We start from the raw sequence: 24523 nt of genomic DNA on the forward strand, positions 1-24523 counted from the left end.
ATCAGATAAAAACTCCTCACAGAAGTTTTAAGTACTACGAAGTCCTACAAAGTCTCTGTGGTCGCAAACAAAGGTGTCTGTTTACCTTTGGCTATTCAAGGTGCTGTGTTTGCTCCGAGCATGAGCCAGTATTAAAACAAATAAAGACAAATAATTTCAAACACATCTACAAGAAGATTTAAGGAGAATTGATGTCTCAAGTTTTGTTTATTTGTTGAGAAAGAAATAACCAGAGGCCTTAAATGCCATGAATATTGTGACCTTGAATGTCTGACTGTTACACATGAGCTCCTGAGAATGAAGCCCTTATTTGTATTTTGTTTGTGTACATGTGTAGCTCTCCCTGTGCCGCTCGGTACTCAGGCTGTCCCTGTAAATACAAGCTCACTGCAGCTGATTTGCTTTGCTAAATAAGGGTTTAAAAACCTGGGAGTGTCTGTCCTCAAACAGGGACTCACCCTCCCGACTTCTGCCTGACTGAACCTTTTAGTCTGAGCTGACACACCCTGAGTGTGTGATACAACGTGTGCAGGTCTGAGCGTGTATGTGTGTGTGTGTGAGAGAGTGTGTGTTTGTACCCCTTCATCTGGGGCCAGGTTGAGCTGTGCAGGTCCCATAGTGTGTCTCCAGTTTTTGATGATTGACACGTTGTCTCCTTCGACACCATTCTCCACTCTGGACTGGCCGGGCCCTCCGGGGGCCTGGAGGGACAAACCACCTCAGTTTGGTTTCATTTTAATACAACAATTTGAAATCTTGAGGGACGATGTGACCTGTTTTACTTTAAACCAGACAAGAGTCATCTGAAGCTGCTCTGATAACACTTTCCATCTGATGTGCTTCATGAACAAAGTGGAAAAAGTTTTCCATTGATCCATACGCAGGGAGAGAGTTTTACCTCAGGCAGGTTCCACTGAGACTTGGAGCCGTCCCTCAGATAGTAGTAGGTCTGCCCTCGATCATCCACAGACTTGATCCACTGTGAACAAGAACATTTGTTTATTAAAGCTCCAGTGAGGAGTTTTTACATCTTAAAGAAACAGACTGAAATTTATACTGACGCCTCATGTTGACCTACAAAAGCAAACAAGACCATCAGTTACAAGACTGATCTGTTCCTGAAACCACTTTCACAGGGTGGGTGTCAGACCAGCCGTTAACACATTTTCCAAAGCAAAGGTGGTCGTTGAATGACACATTTAACTGTCAGAAGCTAGGTGAGATATTTTGTTAAAAACACTTTTTTTCCTTTGCAATATCCTCACCATGTGCTCTGTTTATGTCACATTTTTAGCACTTGGTAAATTGCTGATTTTAAATATTCTGTGCTTCTGTAATATTTTTAATTTCATTAAATTTGATGTCTTATTTTATTCATACTTTCTATTAATACTCTAATATTCTTCTTTATTGTGTATAAGAGAAACTGTAATGACCTCATGTCCTCCGGGGTAAATAAGGTATTTCTGATCAGATTACATACACACAAGACAAAGCAGCAAATAGATAAGAAGAACACTTTTGTCCACAGGGGGCGCCAAAATCAACATAAAGTGACAGTTTGTCACAGAGCTTTTAAGGCGATAGGAAAATCAATTCAAACAAAGGTCAAACTATAAACACCCTTCAGGTTCATGACTACACAAAGACTACAAGAAGGTAGAAAAGTGAGGACAATAAATGTTCTTTAACGTCTTTTAATCTGGGCAGAGTGGCGTACAGAGAAGCGTACAGACGCGTTTCAGCAAAGAACTATATCCTCAGCGTTGAGGAAGGCACTTTGCTGACTTTTCTACCTTCTTGAAGTATTTTTATCGCCTCATTTGACTGGCTCGAGTGAAAAATAATTTCTATATTCAATGATCAAGTCACGTGCACATATAGGGAGCAGCCTGTGGCCCCTTCACGCTTGTCATTCCCCTACTCTCTCTTCCAGTGTCCTCCTCTATCCACTGTTTTGTCCTTTCCAAATAAAGGTGCAACAGCCAAATAAAATAAAATAAAATAATAATAATATTAATAATATTAATGTCTGTACTAACTGTGACAGGTTTCCACGTTCACAATTTATTTAAATATATCAAATTTGAATTAAAATGAAGAGAAGGTATCAAAAGGAAAACGTTCACAACACTTATTGTACGGTGGTCCACTGAGGCTTCTGTTTCATGAGAGACTGTGGGCTCCTAAGCTGTAGTTAAACTTGAATCAACATCGTAGAAGCATCATCATGCACCGTCTGACAGCTCTTCTATTGACAACTTCACAATTCTCAAAATGGGGAGGCTGCATCTGATGCTCCTTGTGTATTTTGATAATCAGGTAGTGACTCTCCTGTCCAGCTCTTGTGTAGACTTTTGTAGAAGTTAATTTGCTGCACAGAAAATTCAGTGATTCCTGGGTGGATGATCTGTTTTTAAAGACTTTTCAGTTTTTTTATCAGTTGTTTAGAAAAGGCCCCAAACCTTTTATTAGAGTGTCTCTTCGTCCATTAAAACGTACTCCAGACAGCCGTGAAGTTTGGACCTACCTGCTCTGGAGAGTGTTCGTTGGTGAACACCCAGGTCCCGCTGGGTTCAACAGTCAGGTTCCAGCCAGCTGGTGTGCTGCGGTCCAGGTTGGCTCTCGGGATGATGGTCCGGCTCACGTGGCTGAGGGTGTACTCTTTAGGGAGGGTGGGAGGACCCGTGGCCAGGGGCTGATCGTAGGGCTCAGGTGGTACTGCAGCCGTGTAGAGCTCTGTGGGGTAGTCCTCCTCGGGAAGAGGAGGCTGGGGGTGAGAAAGGGTGGAATCACAGCATGCTTTAATTAAGATGAATATTGCAGTTCATTGTTTTACAAACTTTATGACACGCAACTCTTTGGAGGAACAAAATGCTCTGCAAAAACTTAAATCTTGCCTTGAAACAAAATGTAATTTAGTATTTTTGGAAATGTTATTGTCATTTTTGGCTGTGAATATCTTGAAATAAGATGTTATATCTGGACTTGTCAGGTGAATGTGACTTCGATTTAAACTAATGATACATTATGACTGGAAATGAGACAAAAACACTTTGTAAGAATTTATTTTTTTGCAGTTTCTTCTTGCAACCACTTAGCATAAGTTGCATGTCCATAATTTGTTCTTAGATCATCCAGTAATTTCATTTTTTCTTTGACTTTAGCAGTTTTTGAAGTCTTTAAGATGGAAAATGCTACAAAATAAAATAAATAAACCCCACATATTTTGTTACATGCTTTCCTTCTTTTTTTTGTTGAATAGATGATTCAACATTCCTGGTAATCTTCACACTAGCTTCTTCTAAGTGTTAAATGACAAGATTAAATTTTAAGGTACAGCTAGAAGCCATATAGTAAAGTTAGCTCTGTCCAAAGGGCACAAAACCCCACCTTCCAGCATCTCTAAAACTCATCCATTAACTTTCTGAGTCTCATGTGTTCAATCTGTATGAAATACTTTGTAGTTTTGATGAGCTGTTATGTTGGTGATGAGCCGTAACTTCCTGGAGCTTTTACTTTCAACACAGCCAGGCGAGCTGCGTCTCCTTCATTACAAACTTTATGCTTGGGTAAGATAATCATGTGTTAGCTCTAGCTTCACAGTCAGCATACAAACATGAAAGAGGAACCAAAGTTCTCACCTTTAGCTTTCCAAAATAAACTCTGCTACTTCCAGGAACTACACCTTGAGTCATTACTCGTACAGTTTGACATCAAGGTTACGAACGATTGCTACAATTCTTACGTCTGACAATGACTCCGCTCTTTCCTTCACTAAGGTTTTGTGATAAAAAGTTGCTTCATCTCGCTGCATGATGTCAGCTGATTCCTTTCCCACTGTGACACCATTAATAGAGTCTAATGACTTTTCCAAAAGGATTTGATAAACACGTCACAGCACTTCCATGGCCTCAGTGTGCTTCTTTCTTGCCCCATTAACATTGTTCTCTAACTCAAAAGTTATGGGACAGAAAAGGGGTCAACTGGGGCCTACATTGTTAAGAAAAGTAGCGAGATGTACCCTCTTTCTTCTGATATTTTTTAAATCAGAGCTGTGAACATTTCCCATCATCTTTCAAATCCTATATAAGACTGAAATACTCAAAAGTGTGGACACATCTTCTCTCAGTGTTGGGGCCAAATTACTGTTAGAGACGCTGCACTGGTGCTTTGGGCTTCCTAATGAAAATGAGTCCTGTCTGCTATGTAGGTGCTGGAGATTTAATCCCATTAAAAGAAGACTGTATTTACAGCTGTCCCCTGGGTGAAGCTAAAACAGGAGCCAGAGAGGGGCTAAGTAGAGCAGCCAGGCTGTCCTTACCGGCCCGTCCTCGTGAAACCTGTGCACGCTCATCGGCTCCATCTGAGCAGGATACGGGCTCAGCTGCTCTGGAGGCTCCCAGGACGTCTCCCCAGACATTGGGTTGTAGAAGTAAGGGCGACCACTGGTCTCATCCACCAACTGCTCCCAATCTGAGGTCCACCCTGAGGGGGAGGCGGTGGATGGAGAAAGGGCGGGAGACTGAGGAGGCGAAGGGGAGCAAGCGTCCTCTTCTTGAGGTGGCTCAGGGTCCAAAGGGGAGTCGAGGAACGGGTTGTCCCAGGTGGTGCGCCCCGTCGAGGGGTGATAGTAGTACTCCTGTCCACTTTCCTGGTCAACATGCACCTCCCATCCCTCTGGGTCAAGGAAGGAAGGAGAGTAGGATGAAGGAGCCGAGGGGGGAGACTCTGAGATGCTTTGGCGTAGTTGTGCTACATTGACGTACACGGCTGATCTGAGGCTTTCATTCTCCACCTGTGAAGAGGCCAAAAACATGCAGATTTAGAGCTTCAAATACACACACAGGTTCTTCTTCAGAGCTAGAACTAAAGTTAATGTCACGTACAATGACTGTGTGGTTTTTTAAAATGCAAAACAGCATACAAATCACTGTTCTTATCTTTTTAAACATAATTCCACAAGATTAAAGGTGAATCAAGAGGTGTCAAGTGCCAGACTTTAGCTCTCTGCTTATTGAAGCTCTCATTACATCAGCCTTTTGCATCTGAAATAGCACAGGAAGTAGCCCACAGCTGAAAAAATACATACACCACAAAGATGTTCCTCCTACAACAATGATCATCACAACTTTAGTCTCATTTTCTGGCACTGAAAACACCCACACACATGATTAGACGCTCTCGTGCCAGAAACAAGTCGAAAGTTTATGTATTAGTCATCCTAACAAACCAAACACTGCGCCGGTCTGTAGTTTGTTTTGTAAAAAAAGCAAAACAATCAATCCATAAGACATATTTGAAACTCTTAAACTAATGTAATGCATTGCTGACTTTAGAATTCAACCTCTTCCTTGCTAACATGTGATGTAAATGACATAAGGGATGTAACATCTTGCTAACTGTAATGCTAGCTGAAGATTTTTACCTCTATTATTTTTTAAAGGAGGCTTGCATGTTAGCATGTTGCTATCTGTCATTAAAGCTTCTAATGTATGTTGCATGCTTATCATTTTCAGCTACTTTTTCAAGCTTACAGATTTATTTATTTATCACTATGCAACAAATATTTAATCATTGATTATCTTTTCATTATTTACTCATTATCTTGATTGTAAGCTTACAGACTCACACTGCAGGAGCTCATGATAATGCTTTCTTTGTTTTCCTGTAACATAGTTAAATAGTTCTGCTAGCTAGCTTGAATGCTACTGTTAGCTGTAGTCTGACAGTGGCTGTCAAATATGTTGGTTTTGCTTGACATTTGGCTCTAGTGTGCTTGGGATTTTTTTTATACTGTCATTTCATCTAGTGTTTTTTTCTGTATTTGACCTGGCTTTGTTATGAGCTTAAATATTAGCATTGCCTTTCAAGTTAGCAAGCTAATGCTACAGGAGCTAATGTTAGCTAAGTGTTTGTGTCTTTCTTTTAGGGTTGCCAACTGTCCCGTATTAACCGGGACATCCCGTATATTGGGCTAAATTGGTTTGTTTCATACAGGGCCTTTAATTGTCCCGTATATTGACTATTAACTCTTGTATCATCACACCGCCTGTCATCCAATCACAGGCCCCCTCAGGCGCATCACTTGAATACAGTGCAAATGCACCAAGTCCTGCAAAAAAAGTGTGGAGAGGATTTTCTCTCTGATGGCCATTAAATGGTCAGACTCAAGAAACAGATGCAGCACAGAGCTGATCAAAAATGAACTTCAAATATCTGTAAAGTGTGACTTGTCATGTAAGGACTTCTCTCTGGCTGTGCAAAAGGACAAAAGACTGCTTGAGTCAGTCAAGAGCAGCAAAAAGTATCCATGGAAAAAGAACAATTTAGTGAATCATACTCCTCTTTTGGATTAATTTTTTCTTTTGCCTGTTTTTTGATGTAAAGAGACAAATTGCAGTTTCTTTGAGGTTTATTCATATGAGGTCACATAATGATACAGTAACACCGGACACGAACGCCACATTGGAAGGATTTCACCTGCTGTGGGCGGACAGGATACAGGAGAGCAAGACTGAGCTAACTGGTGAAGAAGGCCAGCTCAGTCCTGGACCATGTGGAGGAGGTGGCTGACAGGAGAATTATGGCCAATCTGTCATCTTAGATGAACATTTTTTTTATATATATATATTCTTGTTGAAATTCTTGTACTGTACACCTTCTTGTTTGCTGCTGTAACTCCATGAATTTCCCCGTTGTGGGACGAATAAAGGAGTATCTTATCTTATCTTATCTTAAGGATTAAAGGGAATATACACACTTTCTGCATTTCAGTTGAATCAGAATCAGAATACACTGAATTCACACATCATGCTCAGCTCACACCACCATGGCACCGTGCACCTGTCCCTTATTTAGTAGTGACAAACTTGGCAACCCTTTTCCAAGTTAGCAAGCTAATGCTGCAAGAGCTCATGTTAGCTCAGGATGTATAGCTTTCTTTCCTGTGCTGTAATGGTTTACAAATGCTGATGTTAGCTGTTGTTTGATAGCTAATTTGCGATCAAATATGTCGTGTTAACTCTTAATATGGCCTAACTTCGCTTTGGCCAACTTACAACTTAGCATTGCCTCTGTAGTTAGAAGGCTAAAAAGTTACCACTGCAGAAACTAATGAAGACATTAGCTAAGAATTCAGGCTTAACTTTTGTGTTCAGCAACACTATCACATGGCTATGTAAGCTAGGAAGTGGTTGACCGCTATTGTTAACTGCTGTTAGAAATTCAAGGGTCGTGAGATATGCTGTTTCAACTTGAAATATAAGGCCTAATTTTCCTCTGTCCAACAGTATATCAAATGCTTATCAGTTAGGGAGGAGTAGACGGTATTTGATTTATACCTACATGCACAGAATTAATAAAGACAGCAGCACAAAGTTACAGAAAAATAGAGCTGAGGAAGGTGGCTGTCGTGTGATCATGGCAAAAACAAATATCTGACTCATTGTAGAAGACAACAAACCAGATTAATCTTCACACTACATCCAGGTTATCTCGCTTCCCTGATCGTTTGACTCTGATGTGATCTGAATTTTCAGCTACTGTATTAAAGAAAGCTCTATTTGTCGTGATATGACACCTTCATGGAAAAAGCTCTTCATGACGACTTGCTGCATGCATGACAGAAACATGACATGCAAATACTCATAGGTCACACATAATTTGTCTACAGAACCACAATTTGAGTACAACTGAGATGCAATGAAAGGATGCCTCTGTCCCCAAAGCTCTGACACAAAATTTACGGTCAGAGTCAGGCTTGAAAAAAACCCCTGCTGAGGTAAAAACAATGATATCTTTCACAGAGTTGTTCTTTTCTCACCTGCGCTCCACTGGGACCACTATTCTTCCTCACACTCAGACCTCTGGGATTAACTGCCCTGCAGAGTCTTTTGAACGCCGTCATGATGACACGAATATAAAGAGAGGCTGCTGACACGCACAGACCGTTCTCTTAACTACCTCTTGTCTCTCACCAAGCCTCATGGTCTATATTTACCAAGACCTGAGACCTGTGTGTGTGTGTCTGCCGCATGTGCTCATCACTGTGCTAAATATGCTGTGTGCTATAGAAGAAAACATGCAAAGGAGGCCACATCTTTGTGGTGGAAAGAAAGGGCACCGACTTCAGCACTGCTTTTGGTTGAAATGTTGTGGTTCTTGTGCAAGTATTTTCAGATTGATCTATTGTAAACCTGAAGACCATCACATTTCAGAGACAAATACTTCACATTTTAAAGCTGCAGCTACTTTGCACAAAGTGATTTTCTAACAGTTAAATGTTTTAAGTCTTTTGCCGACATTGTACTTCAATTTTTTAAAGCTGCATGTAGAATGTTTTCTAACAAACTGACTGAATAAAGTTTTCTTAATCCAGAGACACATTGCTTCACTAACAAAGAAAATGAATGACTCCATGGATTCAATAATGTCCAGACATGCCTTTGCATGATTGGCCTAGCGGTCTAAGCCCACCCCATATACAGAGGCTTTAGTCCTTGTCACAGAGGTTGCCGGACTCTCGACCCGAGCTGTCCTCACCGCTCTCTGCTCCCCCCACATTTCCTGTCTGTCAGTCAAATAGAAGTGTCAAGGCCCAAATATATAACTTCAAAAAAAAGACTATAAAAAGAAAATAGATTCAGTTTCAATATGAGGCCCAATGATAGCGGTGGCCATTTTGAAAATGCTACTTCAACCTGACAATTGAACAATCTACAAAGAGACAAAGAGGTGGAGGTGAGGCAGGCCTTATGTTTTCTGTCATACAGTGTGCCCACCTGTCAGTCAGCTTGGCCACGCCACTCATTATGAAAATGTATGCTTAACCTCGCCTTAATGTAATCAAAACAAAACAAAAATCACCCTTGTGCAGCTTTTTCAAGATTGAAAATGAGCTATTTTTGAACCAGGCTGCAAACATGTTTATGTCTGTTATAAAAAATGTGCAATTTAACATTGGACCTAATGGGGATTCCTTAGCTTTTGTAGCCAACCAAGGACACTCAAGCTTTTGTAGCCAAGAGGACACTCAAGGAACTGCAGCTTTTTGTGTTTACAGCACTGGCTTCTTTTTTGACTGTGAAAACTTTTCATATATGGGCAATATCTTAAATCCAAATACCTCTTCTCCAGACCTGACTGTATATATTCAACGTTTGTTTTATATTATTGCTATATTTATATTGTCTTTTAGAAATATTTTCTACCTGTTTTTATTTTATTTCTATTTATCACATGCACCTTCAGGAGCAGCGCTTCTAATTTCATTGTAAACCAGACAATGACAAATAAAGGCTATTCTATTCTCTATTCTATTCTATTTTAACACCAGTTGTTGCCTTTTATGCTACACCATCAAACAGACCATTTAAATGTGTTATAAATGTGACACTTTTGGGGCGCTGGTGGCCTAGCGGTCTAAGCGCCCCACGTACAGAGGCTACAGTCCTCGTCGCAGGGGTCGCTGGCTCGATTCCCGACCAGTCGACCATTTCCTGCATGTCTTCCCTGCTCTCTACTCCCCGCATTTCCTGTCTGTCTTCAGCTGTCCTATATAATAAAGGCAAAAAGCCCCAAAAATATAACTAAAAAAAAAAAAAGTGACACTTTTAAGTATGTTGTATTAATGAAACCTCTGTTTTTGAATACAGGAGATGCTTTACACTTCTTATTGAGTCTTATGTATTACAGCAATACCCCTTTACAAGATTACAAGATTCATGCTTCTGAAAAACAGGCGGAGGCGTAAAACTGAAATCACACTCTCCTGTTTTTTTTATCTGTCCATTCAGTGTTACCACTTTGCTGACTTTACTTCATTATCACTGTCAATACGCCCAAGAGACAATCAATGCAGACAACCAGACAGCTGACCCTGAAACATTGATTCCAAATAACACGGAACGACTCACAGAGTCAGACAGAGGAAATGAAAGAGCTGCATCATTGATCTCTGAAATAGCTGCGCTGGAATGTTCCCTTCCTCCGTGAAATGAAAGGAAAACAGAGCAAACAGATATATATCAATAAATAAATCTATGATGTGAGTGTTGATTGTTGTCGATTTGTAGGGACCAGCACTGAGCAGCAGCATGAAAACACATCAGACTAAGATGGATTCATAGTGAAACACACCCTTGCTCCGTTTAGTAATCTAGGAATGTAGCCACATGGCTTTGCTTTGTATGGTATGTCAAGTTTCTTGTTGTAGATGGTGCAACCACACACAAGCTGTAGACTGTTGGTGTTGTCCAAATGACTTTTCTCATTCAGTTTGCTGATATAGTGAAAAGTTATGCAAGTGTGATACTATATTAAGCTCAGACAATAGTTTTTAAAGGAAATATTTTAAAATCGCTGGTTTGTTTTTTTAGTGTCCATGTTTACTTTTACATACTAGCTATTTACCAAGGCTGAATACAATTTAAAAGGAGGCCTACTTGTGTTTTTCCTCATGTAATGAATTATACTTGAACTCTAGAACTACTCTGCTCTTACATACAAACACTTAAACATCTATAACAGTTCATAATCAGAAGTTTCACACTTTTCCAGTTCGTCTGCTCCAACTCTCACCTCTTTTAAATCAAAGATTAAGACTCTTTATTTGCCACTGCCTTCCTATCTTAGCTTATTTTAACTCACTTTAAATGCAAATTTTTATTTCATTTTTAATATATTTCAAATGTTCCTTTTCTTTTCGGTTTTATTATATTTGTCATTCTAATTGTGCTATTTTATGCTTGTCTGAATGTTTCCAATGCTTTTAATGTTTTAATGTAAAGCACATTGAGTTGCCCTTGTGTATGAAATGCACTATACAAATAAAGTTGCCTTGCCTTCGTGACTCCTCTAAACACTGTCTTTGAGTCATTAGCATTCAAATCAAAATTGTTTGTAATTCCTTTCAGATCATTTAATTCAAAGATATATCATTCATAATTCCTAAAACATCAGATTAGAAAAGCCCACAAAAAGTTAACACAACTTTTGCTAACAGAAAAACATGTCCAGGAAATGTTCATGTGTTTTCAGAATATTAGCGTTCTGATTCCAAACTGGTTAAGCTAACTTTCAGTAACATTAAGCTAATGCATTTAGCATTTAGTTTACAAAGACCTACAGACATATTCAATTTGATACACATCCAAATGTCAATAACAGCTACACATCATTAATTAAAGAGGACTGGTTTGATTCCTAAGCATAGTATCTTTGTAGCACTTATGCTAGCAAAGACAGTACCTAAAATGACTTATGCTAGTGTCTTTGGCATTGCTTTAAGCTACAGTCTCCATTTAACAGGCCTGGTTTACTTCTTTAGCAAAGTGCTTTTATCCCTTCTAGCACTTATGCTAGCAAAGATAGAGCAATAACAGGACTTAATACTTGTGCTAGCATATTGGTTGGCCTGGTGGCTATACACATGCCACCAGGAATAAAAACCTAATCACTGGGGAAAAAGCGATGGTTAAAATGTACCAGCTTCAGCATTGTATTCAAAGGGCCCCAGATATGGAATGAGCTCGACGATGGGTTAAAAATGTCACACTCCATCTCTATCTTCCAGCAAAAGCTAAAATTGCAACTTCTGGCAATTTATGATTCATTTACTGATCATATCAATGCACCCACTAATCTATGTATGTAACCACAACATTGGGATTGCCTGTTGTGTGTTTGTTGTCTGTTAGTATGTTGTTGTTGTATCTTGTCTGTTGCCACTTTATATGTCGGAAATTGGGGCCCCTATCAAAAGCTTTAAATAGCTTCCTTGGGGTCACCCCCTTCCAAACATCCAACCATTGTGAAAATGTTTACTGAATATATATAGATGTACATTTGTGATGACGTGTGTGAATAAACTAAACTATTTCCAGAGTCTCTTTACATCTGCTGCACATAAAGCTAGATGAAAATTAACACTGTCCCATAGTTTATGTTCCAAATGTCTTCATTCTGCAGTACCTGTTGTACCTTTTTCAGCCTTTAGGTTAGCAAAGAAGGTAGAATAATGGACCTTTAAATTAGCAATACAAGGTCTTAGTCTCTATCCTTGATGAGGTTACTGTAGTTCAGACTACAATCATCTCTTGGAACAACTTTAGGTTTCTCTTTTACAGCTACAAAGTCTGAATCATGAGATAAAATAAAGTAACTCCCCTTGTGCTCTTTCTACCAACATTTCATAGGGGCACAGTTTCTGTAATGGGCATCTAAAACAACAAATGACAAAAAAGTGGAAGTTGTTTTTCACTTGTCTTTGTCTTTGACCTCATGACCCTTAAGATTTGACTCTTAAGAGTGGCCGATTCTTAGCTTGGGCACCACCTAACTAAAATAAATAAGTTATCAAGCCCCATCTGCTCTGACTAAAACAGAGAAGTGTTGCCCATATGTTGGTGCATTGTGGGACAGTTCAATAATGCCATGTATATATTTAGCATTTGCAGGTGTCAGTGGTCTAAGAGGCTCTTGTACTTGTGAGACTACTTGTAAAGGAGCATTTTTAAACTTCTATATTTATGTCTGTTCTGAAGTGAAAGATCTGACTCCCTCTACACCACTCGCTCTGCACCCCTTCTTCTCTCCATCCTATTGTAAATGAGGGAGAACATTCATATCGTCTTGAACACAACATGCAAAATGATCAGTCACATTTTCATTTGATGCTCCTACATCAGTGTGATGTTACTTCTCTGGTTTGTGATACAAAGAATTACTCTTTCCCCAGCGTCAACAAGCAAAACGGTCGAATTCAAACTTGAACCTGTGACTACAGAGTCTTTTGTTGCTACTCTGAGGTGATAACTTCCTACATAAGGCTGGAGCACAAGTCTTCTTTACTAATAAGTAAACACACAAAGGTTTGTAGCAACCAATATAAACCGAAAACACCAAACCAACACGCAGCACTGTCGGTCACTATTTTGAACTTTTCTCAGTTCAGGAAACGATACGAGCAGAGGCAGCGTGTCGAGCAGGAAGCAGATTGGTTGTCAAAACAAAATTAACATATTCTAATATTAACAAGTATTAGCATGTGGTTAGAGTATGGAGGTGTACGGTGTATCCAAAGCAGCTGCTTCAATAACCTACCTGAGGAACCACGGGCAGGGTCAAGCCCCGCTTGCCCTGATGACTCGACCAAACCCTGGAGTACATGTCCATCATGCTTTTATCTTCTATTTAGAGGAGCCATACATCCAAACGGACAAAAGGACAACAAACTCGAGTGAGAGAGGACGATCAATCAGCTTGTGATGAGAGAGGGAGTCGACAAAGCACATTCATGAAGACACCCTCATGCATACATCCTCCTCTGCAGCAGCTGTGACAGTTGCAGCCCAGAGAGAAAGGAGAACTGTGAGCTCTGTTACAATAGCAGCAGCAGGGAGGGACTGTGTGAGGACTGGGTGAAATGTGTGTGTGTGTGTGTGTGTGTGTGTGGGTGTGTGTGTTTGTGTGTGTGTGATCCTATGCATGAGTTCCTGTGCACTGGATAGAGGGGTAGAGGGTAACTGTCTGAGTGTGCAAAGAGCGCAAAAACAAAGCGAGACCATGAAAACAAGACGAGCGTGCAACATAAACTGTACTCAAGACTTCAACCTACTTCCTACCCGAGTATGATAAAAGAAGAACTGCCTCAATGGAAACAGGTTTTTTTTTTTAAAGTAACACCTTTCATTTTTGAGTCATACTAAAAAAAGATGTTACATAACCACAAGAGATACTAAAAACTTCTGCTCTTTTTCCAGAGAAGCTGTTTTTAGGTCTACTCCATCCAGCCGTCTTATTGTAACCCACTACTCCAACAATGGAGAGGAAAAGGGGAAGCAATATTTTCCCACAATAATATGAAAGAGGTTTTTTTTAGGGTATTGTGATGAGACATGGTGTTTTTGAAAACTGACTTAACACTTGAAACAGGAAGTCTAGTTTTAGGGCCAATTGTTCAATCAACACTTCCTCCTTCATGTGACAGTCTTAGCCAGGCTGCAGACATCAGGCAGGGCAGTTTGTGGCTGTTTCTTATGGAGGAGCTGTGGGATAGGGGTTTGTCTTAAATTAGGTTTGAGGCTGGCTGTTGGGGTTTTTTCTGCTGTTGTAAGTTCCAGTGTATCACAGCTGTGGTGAACAAGTGCTTTCAGGAACATCTGAAACAGTTTTTCATGTAAACTATAAACTTTATATAAGAAGTTCAAGAAAGAAGTTCAATGTTTTAAAAAAAAAAAAAGATTAAATCTGCATTTACTCCCACAACCAGCAGGGGCGACCTCACTGGTTGCAAAAATAAGTATTTTGCATTCAAGTCAATGAGAGAATGAGCTTTCTGCTCACCTAACCTTTAACCATGTAAGTTTCCAAATGAGCTCATAGTCACTGTGACTTGTTTCAGAACTTCTTTTTCACAGCCGATGTTGTTTTTTTTAGATTTTGAGTTAGATTATTTTAAGGAAATACTAAACAAAGCATGGTTTGCATTGCAGCTTGTCTCCCTTGTGGTTGACAGCTTCATAGTAAGCATTTATGAAAAAGACACATTGGCTACTTTTCTGTCTGGTTGTGGTCTCTGGCTCGGGCACAGACAGCGAGCTAGCATGTCCATGTGCAGTGAGCCGTCAGCACCAACGAAAACCATGACATAAACTGAACATCAAAACCAGAGAATCTCGCCGCATCCTCACACACGCCCACGTGACCAGCAACGACCAATCACTCGCCACACTCAGCAGTACGCACACACAACATATAACAAAATAACAGAGCATCACCATAACTATGGTGAGCTGCCTCACAAAATTATAGACGCACAATTGATAACCAAGCGAGGATTTTCCACGTGTTTTCAATGGACTTGTTCTTATATAGTGCTTTTCTAGTCTTTCTGGCTACTCAAAGCACTTTTACACTTCTTGTCACATTCACCCATTCACTCACTGATGGCAGAGGTTGCTATATAGTAAAGGACCATCAGTATAATCTCATTCATTCACATTTTACACACGGATGAACAACAGCAGGAGCAATTTGGGGTTCAGTGTCTTGCTCAAGGAGACTTCAGCATGTGACTGCCAGAGCTAGGATCGAACAGCCAACCTTCTGATTGATGGACAACCCACTCTACCCACTGATCTACAGCCGCCCCCTGTGCACATGTCAATTCATTTCCATTAAATAATTTTGGCTTCAACACAAATAAAGCATGGTCAGCCTTAGGGCATAGCTAGCTTGACAACTGGTATATGTCCAATTAATGCTGCAGAAAAGTCTGGACTTATATTTAGCTCCTTTATCTAGAAACATGCAAATAGCTCCAAACATGCAAATGGCTCCAAACAACACTTTTTAAACTCAAACAGTTCTTTCATGATTTTTGGTGAAAATCCTGAAGCAATGAGCGGACAACTCTCTGCCCTCAAGAATGCATGAAGCAGCAATCTGCCTGATTACTTAACCACATTAGGACTCATCCAATCAAACAATGGGGGACCAAATTGGAGCCCAAATCACGCCACAAAGCACACAGTCGAGCTATTGAATCAATCTGGCTCCACCTTCTCTTACATCACTCCTCATGGTCCAGTATCCAGGATAAACTCCTGAAGAGCCAAATGTGGAATCCATCAGCTTATCATGCTCTTATCTTTGCTAGGTCTGCATACCAACACATAACCCGCTGTTATTGCTTTTTAATGACAGATTCCTCCCACTCAGACTCTGAAGGTGAAAGGTTTTTGAGTGGGAGAAGGGGAACCATGTTGGTACCAGTCACTGCAATGCTTACTGTGGAACCTTGAAATAGAAACCTCACACTTTCACAAAGATGCCACCTTCACACTCAGCTGCAGGTGAATGAATCAACAAGCGGCATGCAAGTAAACTGGAAGCTGTCTGCTATAATTAGAGCTTCAGCTGTGATGCATCACAGTGCTGGCCTCTAAGAGCTGCTGCAAAACACCAATCAAGTAATCAAGTACGTCATCGTAATTACACAAAAACATTTCACAAATAGTAATGACACATACGGCATTCCTGCGCGTGTGACTCATGCAGCTCTTTAAGGAGGTTCATCTGTAGATGTGTGAGCATTCATTTACAATACACGACCCAATAATCACAGTCTGAGGATACACTTCTGACATAGACTCTTTCACTTTCCTGAGCTGTACCTTGTGCTCCTCATGTTTATATCAAGATTTAAGAGCAGAACATCCCATTTTTCCAAACAATAATCACTCAACAATCTTTCCAAAACTCATCCGCTTGTGTAACAAATAGATATCTCTTCTTTTTGGACAAAAAATAAGCAAGATGTCCGAATATCATCTTTGATATGATTAGAAAATAGCCACAGCTTGAAAAACAGGATCAAATTTGATCAAGTCGATACTGCTTGAATCAAGAATCTTTAAATCATGTTAATTCATATAAACTTTAAAGCTCCAGTGAGGAACTTTCAGGGTAGGTTTTAGCACCTCTTCTTGACAAACCAGATGATTCATCTCTTCACTGATCGGTACATACTCAATTGGTCTTGGTTTTCTTTATTTATTCATTCTGTCATCTTTTATTGGACAGGACAGCTGAAGAGAGACAGGGAATAAGAAGCGTAGAGGGAAGACCGGCAGCAAATGGTCGTGGCTAAGAGTCGAACTGGGACGAGGATCCGCTTTTATTTGAAATATCTAAACTCCAATTAATGATTAATTTTGGCTTTGAGAATGTAAAAAGCCTGTTTCAAAAGCGAGCTGTTAATCCCCTGATCTGACACCTACCCTGCCGCAAGTGACAGTGATAAAAACAAGTACATTAAGCACATAAAGGACAATCAATCTGGTCCCCGATGGTCTCATTTGCTTTAATAGGTTCATTAATATCAATCTCCTCACAGGAGCTTTAAGTAAAGGGTCCAACTATCTTTCCGTTTTTGCAAATGTGCAGGACGTATGAATCTGCTTCAGTGCAGCAAGGACTAATACAGTATGAGGCTATGATACCTAATTTCATACAGTAGCTTTAACATCTCTTTTGAACAATCAGACTCAAATAAACAAATATTAAACTTGTTTTTAAGTTGCAATCGTAACGTCTTCTACAAACAAACATGGCAGCTGGAAACAACATGTGACCGTGCACAATTTATGACATGTCAACAAGAAAAAACATCTTTGGGGCACTGTTGGCCTAGCGGTCTAATGGCCAAATTCCACAGCACCGGATCTGATAGATTTCTATTCTAGTCAATGTTTTAACTTCCACTGGATCCACTCCGATGCGTTCCGGCTGCGTCTCTGATCCGGCAGGTCTGAGCTCTCCGGATCAGATACACAAGACTTCTATTTTTGTCAGATACTGGAGCACGACGCATCAATCTCAACTGAGCAGATGGAGCGGGACAGGAAGTCAGGCACCAAAACAAAATGAAAACATCCAGTTAATTTTCAGAATAAAACATACAGAACATCCAGTTCACATAAAAAAAATGCCCACAAACCTGTACAACCCTGCTCATAAAAAGATCACCCTAAATGAATCAATAATCTTTACCAACTCTCTGGTTAAAAAGCCTCCCCGATCAAACTGTTTACACAGAACGATGACCACAGCATGGTGCAGATAAAAGGCCTCTCTTGGCCAGGTGGTTACGGCTGCACGCACCTGTGCTTATTTACACTTTAAGTGCTCATGAGCTCAGTCAGGCAGGCATGCACGGAGAGGTATGCCGAGACACTCACACGACCTGTTGGAGCAGTTTGTTGGCATTTGATTTAGTCTGTGTCACAAAGCAGGTGGGATCAACGCACTGGTGTAGGTAAGGTGCCATCAATGAAGCCCACAGCTCCTCTTAAATAATGGAGAAATAAGTTTGACTGATTGGTTTTGAACTTTAAGATATCACACCAGCAGAGCGGTGATGTTGTTGAGGGGAAAAAGAGGGGGTCACTTCTTTTTGAGTTGCCAAAAATCAATCAAACATTGAGCCCTTTAATGTAATCATCTGACCTGATAGAGATTTAAAGGACCTTCTCTGAAATCCGTCCATCAAATCCAGTTTGGCTGTTCAATACGAAGCTTAAATAAACTGTTGTTACATCAAACTCCTGAATCAGACTGTTTAAGTCTCATGTTTTAACTGTTAGACTCTGTTTTATCATTTATAAATAACACCAGCTGCTGGCCAGACATGAAAATGTGTCAAGCTAATTGCTTTTCTGGTCTTAAAACTGACATATAGGTTGGTTTTAACCAGATAATTGATCTTAAGTCAGCCTCAAGTTACATTTCAAGGCAGCTCAGCTTGCAGCCCCCAGAGGCATTGGAGAGCTTTAAAGGGACACTGCTTTCCAATGATAAATTGCTGTATTCAGTGTTTTAACTCATTTAAATTGTCCTTTTTGTTTCGAAGAGGAGGACAACTCTCTTGAAAACGCAGCTTTGGATAAAAGCCTCATGAAAACTGCAAAGTGAAGAACTCATTTGGAGTTTTGTTCAAGTTCACAGTCATCCCCTGCATCATTCTGTGTACAAAAATCCAGCTAAAATAGAAAAGACACATCATTTGTCAGCGAAATGCAAGTTAGCTCCATGTTTTATAGACTGATGATGTGATTAATCCACTTTAGGTAGCATCTCTCCACTTTTAAGAGATATTTTTTGTAAGGATGGTGGCACAAACAGGTACAATAGTGCCTCTAGCATGATGTGAAAGCCTCCTAATAAGCATAACAACATGACAATCAAGCCACTGTTCTCCAAAGTGTCAAGTTAAAACAACACAAACTTTGTATCCTCAATCCCAACTGGATCCGTCATCCACTTATTAAACTTAACCTCCCATTAGACACCAAAATACAACCTTAATTATGCACCCTGGATATTAACTGACCTACATTTGGGCTAATTGCAAGTTCTGCACATTACATATGCGCACACACGCCAACTGCATGGCAGGGCTGGCACTAAAAGCTCTAAAAGCCCTGCTTGTTGGGAGTCAGGCCAGACCCCCTCACATCACCATGGAGATGGCCCTCCATTGTGGGGTGAGAAATAGTGCACTTGAGGGGTCCTGGCACGTCCACAGTCCTGTTACAAGTGTAAGGGGGGGTGCAGCTCATTCATGCTCTTACAAAGTAGAAGAGTTTAACATGCAGGAATCTTAACACTGTAAAGTTTTAAAGTGTGTTAAAGTTCTACAAACGCACTAAAGTAATAAACTGTGCTGGTAATTACAGGGTTATGATGCACAAGCACTGGGTTTACTGGGAAAAGGCTGCAGCCATTCCAAGTCAAAGTGCCACACAGCTGAATCAAACACTCTCTCCTCCACAGACCGGCTCTCACTCTGCAACAGGTGCAGGAAAAAACAATGGCGGTGAAACTTACCTGAAACTACAGATTTGTCTTGTTTCTATTCAACAAACTACATCCAGCAGGAGAGCAGGTTAAAGTAAGAGTATGATCACAAAGGTTTCAGAGTCTCCCTGCAGTGAGGTTATAAAGGTTTTATCCCCAGGAGAGTCATCGGTGCTGGGGAAACCAGGTAGCAGCTGGAGGTTAGGGAGTGGCTGACTGGCTGGCTGCTCTTGCATTAACCCTTTCAGCTCCTCCCTCCTCAGAAGTCACAAATCTGACACGACCTGTTTCTAACCTGTTCTCGATTTACATCACACATTGTACACTGCAGTTCTGCAAACTCCACAAACACCTCCTCCTCCTCCTGCAGCCTGGATCTCATTCACACACCACAAGCCTCTAAACAAGACACCAAGTTGTCAATAAGCACACAAACTTCACTGGAATTGAGATTGAAGTCATACACACCCAGTGGAAAGTGACTTCACGCCCGTGGAAAGTTTCTCTGAGCGCACAGAGCTTGAATCAGCTGCTTTTTTCAGGAGTGATCGGGATAGATAGAAACACCTCTTTTCCTCCATTGAGGTGGCATGAAGGGGCCGGCCGGTCATTCATATGCTAATGAGCTGGCACAGATACTGTGAACCCAACCACTAGCTGATGGTCTTTCAAGACTGGACCTCTACTGCAGGGAAGTGTCAAAATCAGCATAAAGTAAAGAATGTATTATTTTAACAAACGTGTATTCAGAGGTGGGAAGTGACTATCAGTTTACTAAGTACTACTTATTTAAAGTCTGATTCCTAAGTGGGCTTCATGTGGAAAAACAAGGTCTGTGCCTCAAGTGTCCTCATGGACACACCCTTGGTTGTATCTGGGGACTACTAATATGCAAAATGATGGACATAAAGAAACTATTCATTGAAAAGTGACACATGTACAATACTTCTGACCCACTCTGCATTTCTGATTGCAGTGAGAGGCTGATTGCACAATACACCTAAACAAATGTTCAGCTTTATATGCATTGTGGGTAATGTAGTTGCAAGATTACATGGAAAAAGATCACATACATTTTTCTAAAAAAAGTGTTTTCTTTTAGTATTGCAAAGAATCAGCGGATTAGCCCTTTAACTCATTTATTTAATTGTTTACATTTTATTTGATAAAGTTGTTTGATTATTAATTGTTTTATAATTTAAATATAATGTTCTTTTTATTATTATTTTTAATCTTTTTCTATTTATTTATTTTTATTTATTAGTGTATTTTGGAAACCTCTACTGTCTCACCACTTATTTCAGTTTGATTTATGTTTATTCTTTTTAATCTTTTGTGTTCTATTTTGTTTTTGCATTGTCAGAATTTCTACCCTCCTCTCTGTTTGTCAAAGGTGTATTTTGTACATATACTCAAGTATCAATAGGAGCCATATAGGCCTTTTATCTATCACTGATAAAATACAATTAAAAGCGCCTCTGTGGCCACTGCCTGGATCTACAAGTGCTGATGCTGCTTGCTCCATAGAGATCAGTTCCAAATATACATGAATGTATACATTTTATTTCTTTATTTTTTCTTCAATTTTCTATCTCTTTATCAATACACTAAACAATATGTATGCTCCACCCCTTGAAAAAGATGTATTTTGTCTTTCAAATCTTGCCATGCTTTGCCTGTCAAAGCATATTTTAAACATTTGTTTTTAAAGATGAATATCAAAGATAACAGATTATATTAAATTGAACTCAAAGGTAAGACTGATTAAATAATTTTAAAGATAATTGTGAACATATTCCAAACCTTTACAACACATGCTTGCCCATTAATGTTGTTTTTTAATGGGGATAAATATATCTTTAACTCAGGTTTTAATAATTAATAACCGTAATTTAACTAACTTCAAATTAAACTTCTCTGACGTGTTTGTGTTGTTTTGCCTTTATACTCTTCTTTTTTTTTCCAAAATACTGACAATATGACTTTCTGTGCAGTTTACTGTATTCAAAATCCACCCAAGGAATCTGTTCTCCAGCTTTTTTTGGTGAGTGAAAGGCAGTAGGCTATCAATTAGGACTAATTAGCAGTAATGTAGATATTGAGACTTCTAAAAGCCAATTAAAGGACCATCTTTTTAGTCTGGCTTTTATGTAGGATTTTTATAACTTCTTTTAATTTATCATTTTATATTTATTTTAATATTCTACTGTTTCATTTATTTTTAACTCTTAAATTTGAATTATCTTATGACTATTTTTTTATTGCTATTTTAATGCTTTTATTTATCTTAAACTTTTATCTTTACCTTTTTATTGTCTTTACTATTTCCCTTTGTTTATTTATGTATATTTTATTGCAATTGATGTGCATTCGTCTCTACTTCTATATCCATTTCTTCTTTATGTTTAGTCATGATATATTAGATTTGTATTAGTATTAATTTTTTTCAGTCGCTGTAAAGCCCTGTGCTGTATAAATAAATCTTGACTGATTGATTAAATACTGTACCAGCTGCAGTTCTTAACCTTTGGACCATAACAAATGCAAATAAATAAAGTGTACTGTATATTAATAATTAAATCAAACTGAGTTTAGCTTTGACTTGCATGCTTTTAAAAAATGTATATCAAAAGGTGCTTCCTGAGTGTAGTTTGCTTCAGTGTTAAAGACAACAACAGATACTTCTATGTTACTGCATTACAATACAGGAAACATCACTGTACCTTTTACATGATAAAACAGCGCCCTCTGCTGGTCATAAAACCACAATGACATATTTTTATGTCACTGCAAGAGAATCAGGATTGAATACAGATCCTACCTTCTCAACAGGAAGTGCATCAGTAGAAGAAGTTACTTCTGCGGGTTGATTTGAATCCTCCATCGTGAAGGTGTCATTTGAAAACACAGGAGCAGGAAGATCAGAGAAAGAGTCAAACTGTGATACATGTATCTCCGGTATGGTGTCGTATATGGGTGAACTTGGGGGTGAAGGGAAATCCATATCCTCCTCCTGCATGATAGTCTCTGTGTGTTGTATTTCATGGACCTGCAGAGGGATTACTGAATGTTTTTGTTTGTTTTTGACCTTTGGCACAGGATGAGGTTTTGCATACAGTTGCATGTTGTCATCATTTTGAGATGCAGAGGTGTTGTTTGGTTTCATGTTATTCAGAGCGTCTGCAAGGTTGCTATTCTGTCCTTGCGTTGGATTCTCACAGACCTTCACATCTGGTATTTCCTCACAGAAACCAAAAGTGGAGAACCGGTATTTCTCTCTTGAACCGTCCTGAATAACTGTCTTAGCTGGAGTTGTTTTAACCACAGCTTTAGGCACACTGTAAGTCTCACACTCAGGTAAATCCAGCTTCTTTGGCCCAGGAGAGTCTTCAGTCAGTGATGAGACCACCTTCACATACTGTGCAGGGATGAAAAAGGGACTGGTGTGCTGGTCTTTGCAGACGTGCCACCAGTGCTCATTTGTTTTCAAGCGCAGGATGTAGCGTTCATTTTTCTTGATGGAGACGAGTCGACCGTCCTTTGCTGTGTACTCAAAGTCATACTGCACCAACACATGCTCCATGCTCCTGCTGCTGCTCCCTGTGTGGCCTCTGTGCTACTGCAGATACAGGGTTAACATCCTGGAGCTGGAGAATAAAGGAAATGAGAAGTTAATGGGGTTTTAAAGAAGAAGCTATTAAAATGTCAGTGAAGAGAACACAGACAGTTAAACTGTAAGAACATGCTACCTGCTTTCACCTTTTTACAATCGTCATGGATGAATCATGAGAAAGTCTGCACCTGTGCACAGATAGCAGCAAGAACCCCTCAAACTTAACATCACTTCTGTAGTTCTTTGTTAGTTTTCTGCCTCTCTTTGCTGATTTTAAATCATTTTTGCTTGTTTTATGTACTTTTAATTTCATCTTAATGGGTTTTGTTTGACTTTTTACCACTTATGTGTCTCCTTCTTGTCCTTTGTGACTTATTTGTAGTCATTTGAACCTTTTCTGTGTTGTATGGTCTGCACATTTGTTGCTGCTACAGTCAAATTTAACTTGCATTGGTTTTTTTTTTTTTAAATCGTGCATCACTGTAGTTGTTTTTCTCCTTACCAGTAAGTGTATTTTTGTGTCTCTTGTGGTCACATTTTCGTGCCTCTTCTGTATTTCTTGGAAGTGGATTTCTGTCTGTTGTCACTTTGCATTTTTGCAGAACTTCTGTGTAGAGTTGTGGTAGTTTCTGTCCCTCACAAGCGCTGTCCACAAAACTTTCAGTTTTTATATTTTCAAAACTGTGGAACTCTCTTCCTCTGTACAGTGTGTTTTTAAAATAATACTTAAGACTTACCTTTTTTATCAGGCTTTTAACTTGGAGTAATTTATTTTGAGCACTGTACTGCATTATTACCAGTATGGCCATTGTTTTAACATCATTTTTATTTATTTTATTTTATTCTATCTTATTAAATTCTATCTTATTTTTGTATAATTTTGTTTTTCTGGTAATTATCTGATTTTATTTTTTGATTGTAATGAAATTATTTTATTTTATTTTCTGACTGTATTTTTAGGATTTTATTTTATTTTTCTGTTATTTTTTTATTTTATTTTATTGATTTTATCATTGTGATTGTATTTTATTGATTTGATCGTCATGATTTTATTTTATTTAATTTTTCTGTAATTTATCTAATATTATTTTATTGATTTGATCATCATGATTTTATTTTATTTATTTTTTCTTTTATTTAAATGATTTTATTTTATTGATTTGATTGTCATGATTTTGTTTTATTTATTTTTCTTTTATTTAAATGATTTGATTTTATTGATTTGATTGTCATGATTTTTGTCTTCTGTTATTTATCTAATTTTAATGTATTGATTGTATTGTAATGATTTTATTTCATTTTTATCTGATTTTATTTTATTTTTCTGGTATTAGTCTGATTTATTTTATTCATTGTATTGTAATTTTTTATTTAATTTTCTGATTTGATCATCATGATTTTATGATTTTAAGTATTTTATGTCACTTTCATTTCCTCTTTTATCTATTTCTGTTGTTTTCTGTCTCTCTGTTTTTTGAATGTATGAAAGCTGCTCTAAATATAAATATAGAGATAAAAAAGAGTTGAGTTTCTGTCTATTTTTCCCCC

General features: G+C 38.9%; 1 protein-coding gene across 2 annotated transcripts in view; it reads right to left on the reverse strand.

Annotated features, from left to right (window-relative positions):
* The window catches only part of arhgap27 (Rho GTPase activating protein 27), a 38301-nt gene that overhangs the window by 11403 nt on the left and 2375 nt on the right, over nt 1-24523 (reverse strand). For both annotated transcript variants that reach the window (XM_034708791.1, XM_034708792.1), the window contains exons 2-6: nt 22184-23009; nt 4325-4798; nt 2531-2770; nt 899-979; nt 579-701 (exon numbers count right to left, since the gene is read on the reverse strand). In XM_034708791.1, the coding sequence (XP_034564682.1) occupies nt 579-701; nt 899-979; nt 2531-2770; nt 4325-4798; nt 22184-22945 (1680 nt within the window). In that variant the 5' untranslated portion in view covers nt 22946-23009. The remainder of the gene's footprint in view (nt 1-578; nt 702-898; nt 980-2530; nt 2771-4324; nt 4799-22183; nt 23010-24523) is intronic.

This window comes from Notolabrus celidotus, chromosome 18, assembly GCF_009762535.1.
Source record: "Notolabrus celidotus isolate fNotCel1 chromosome 18, fNotCel1.pri, whole genome shotgun sequence".
Taxonomy (NCBI): Eukaryota; Metazoa; Chordata; class Actinopteri; order Labriformes; family Labridae; genus Notolabrus; species Notolabrus celidotus.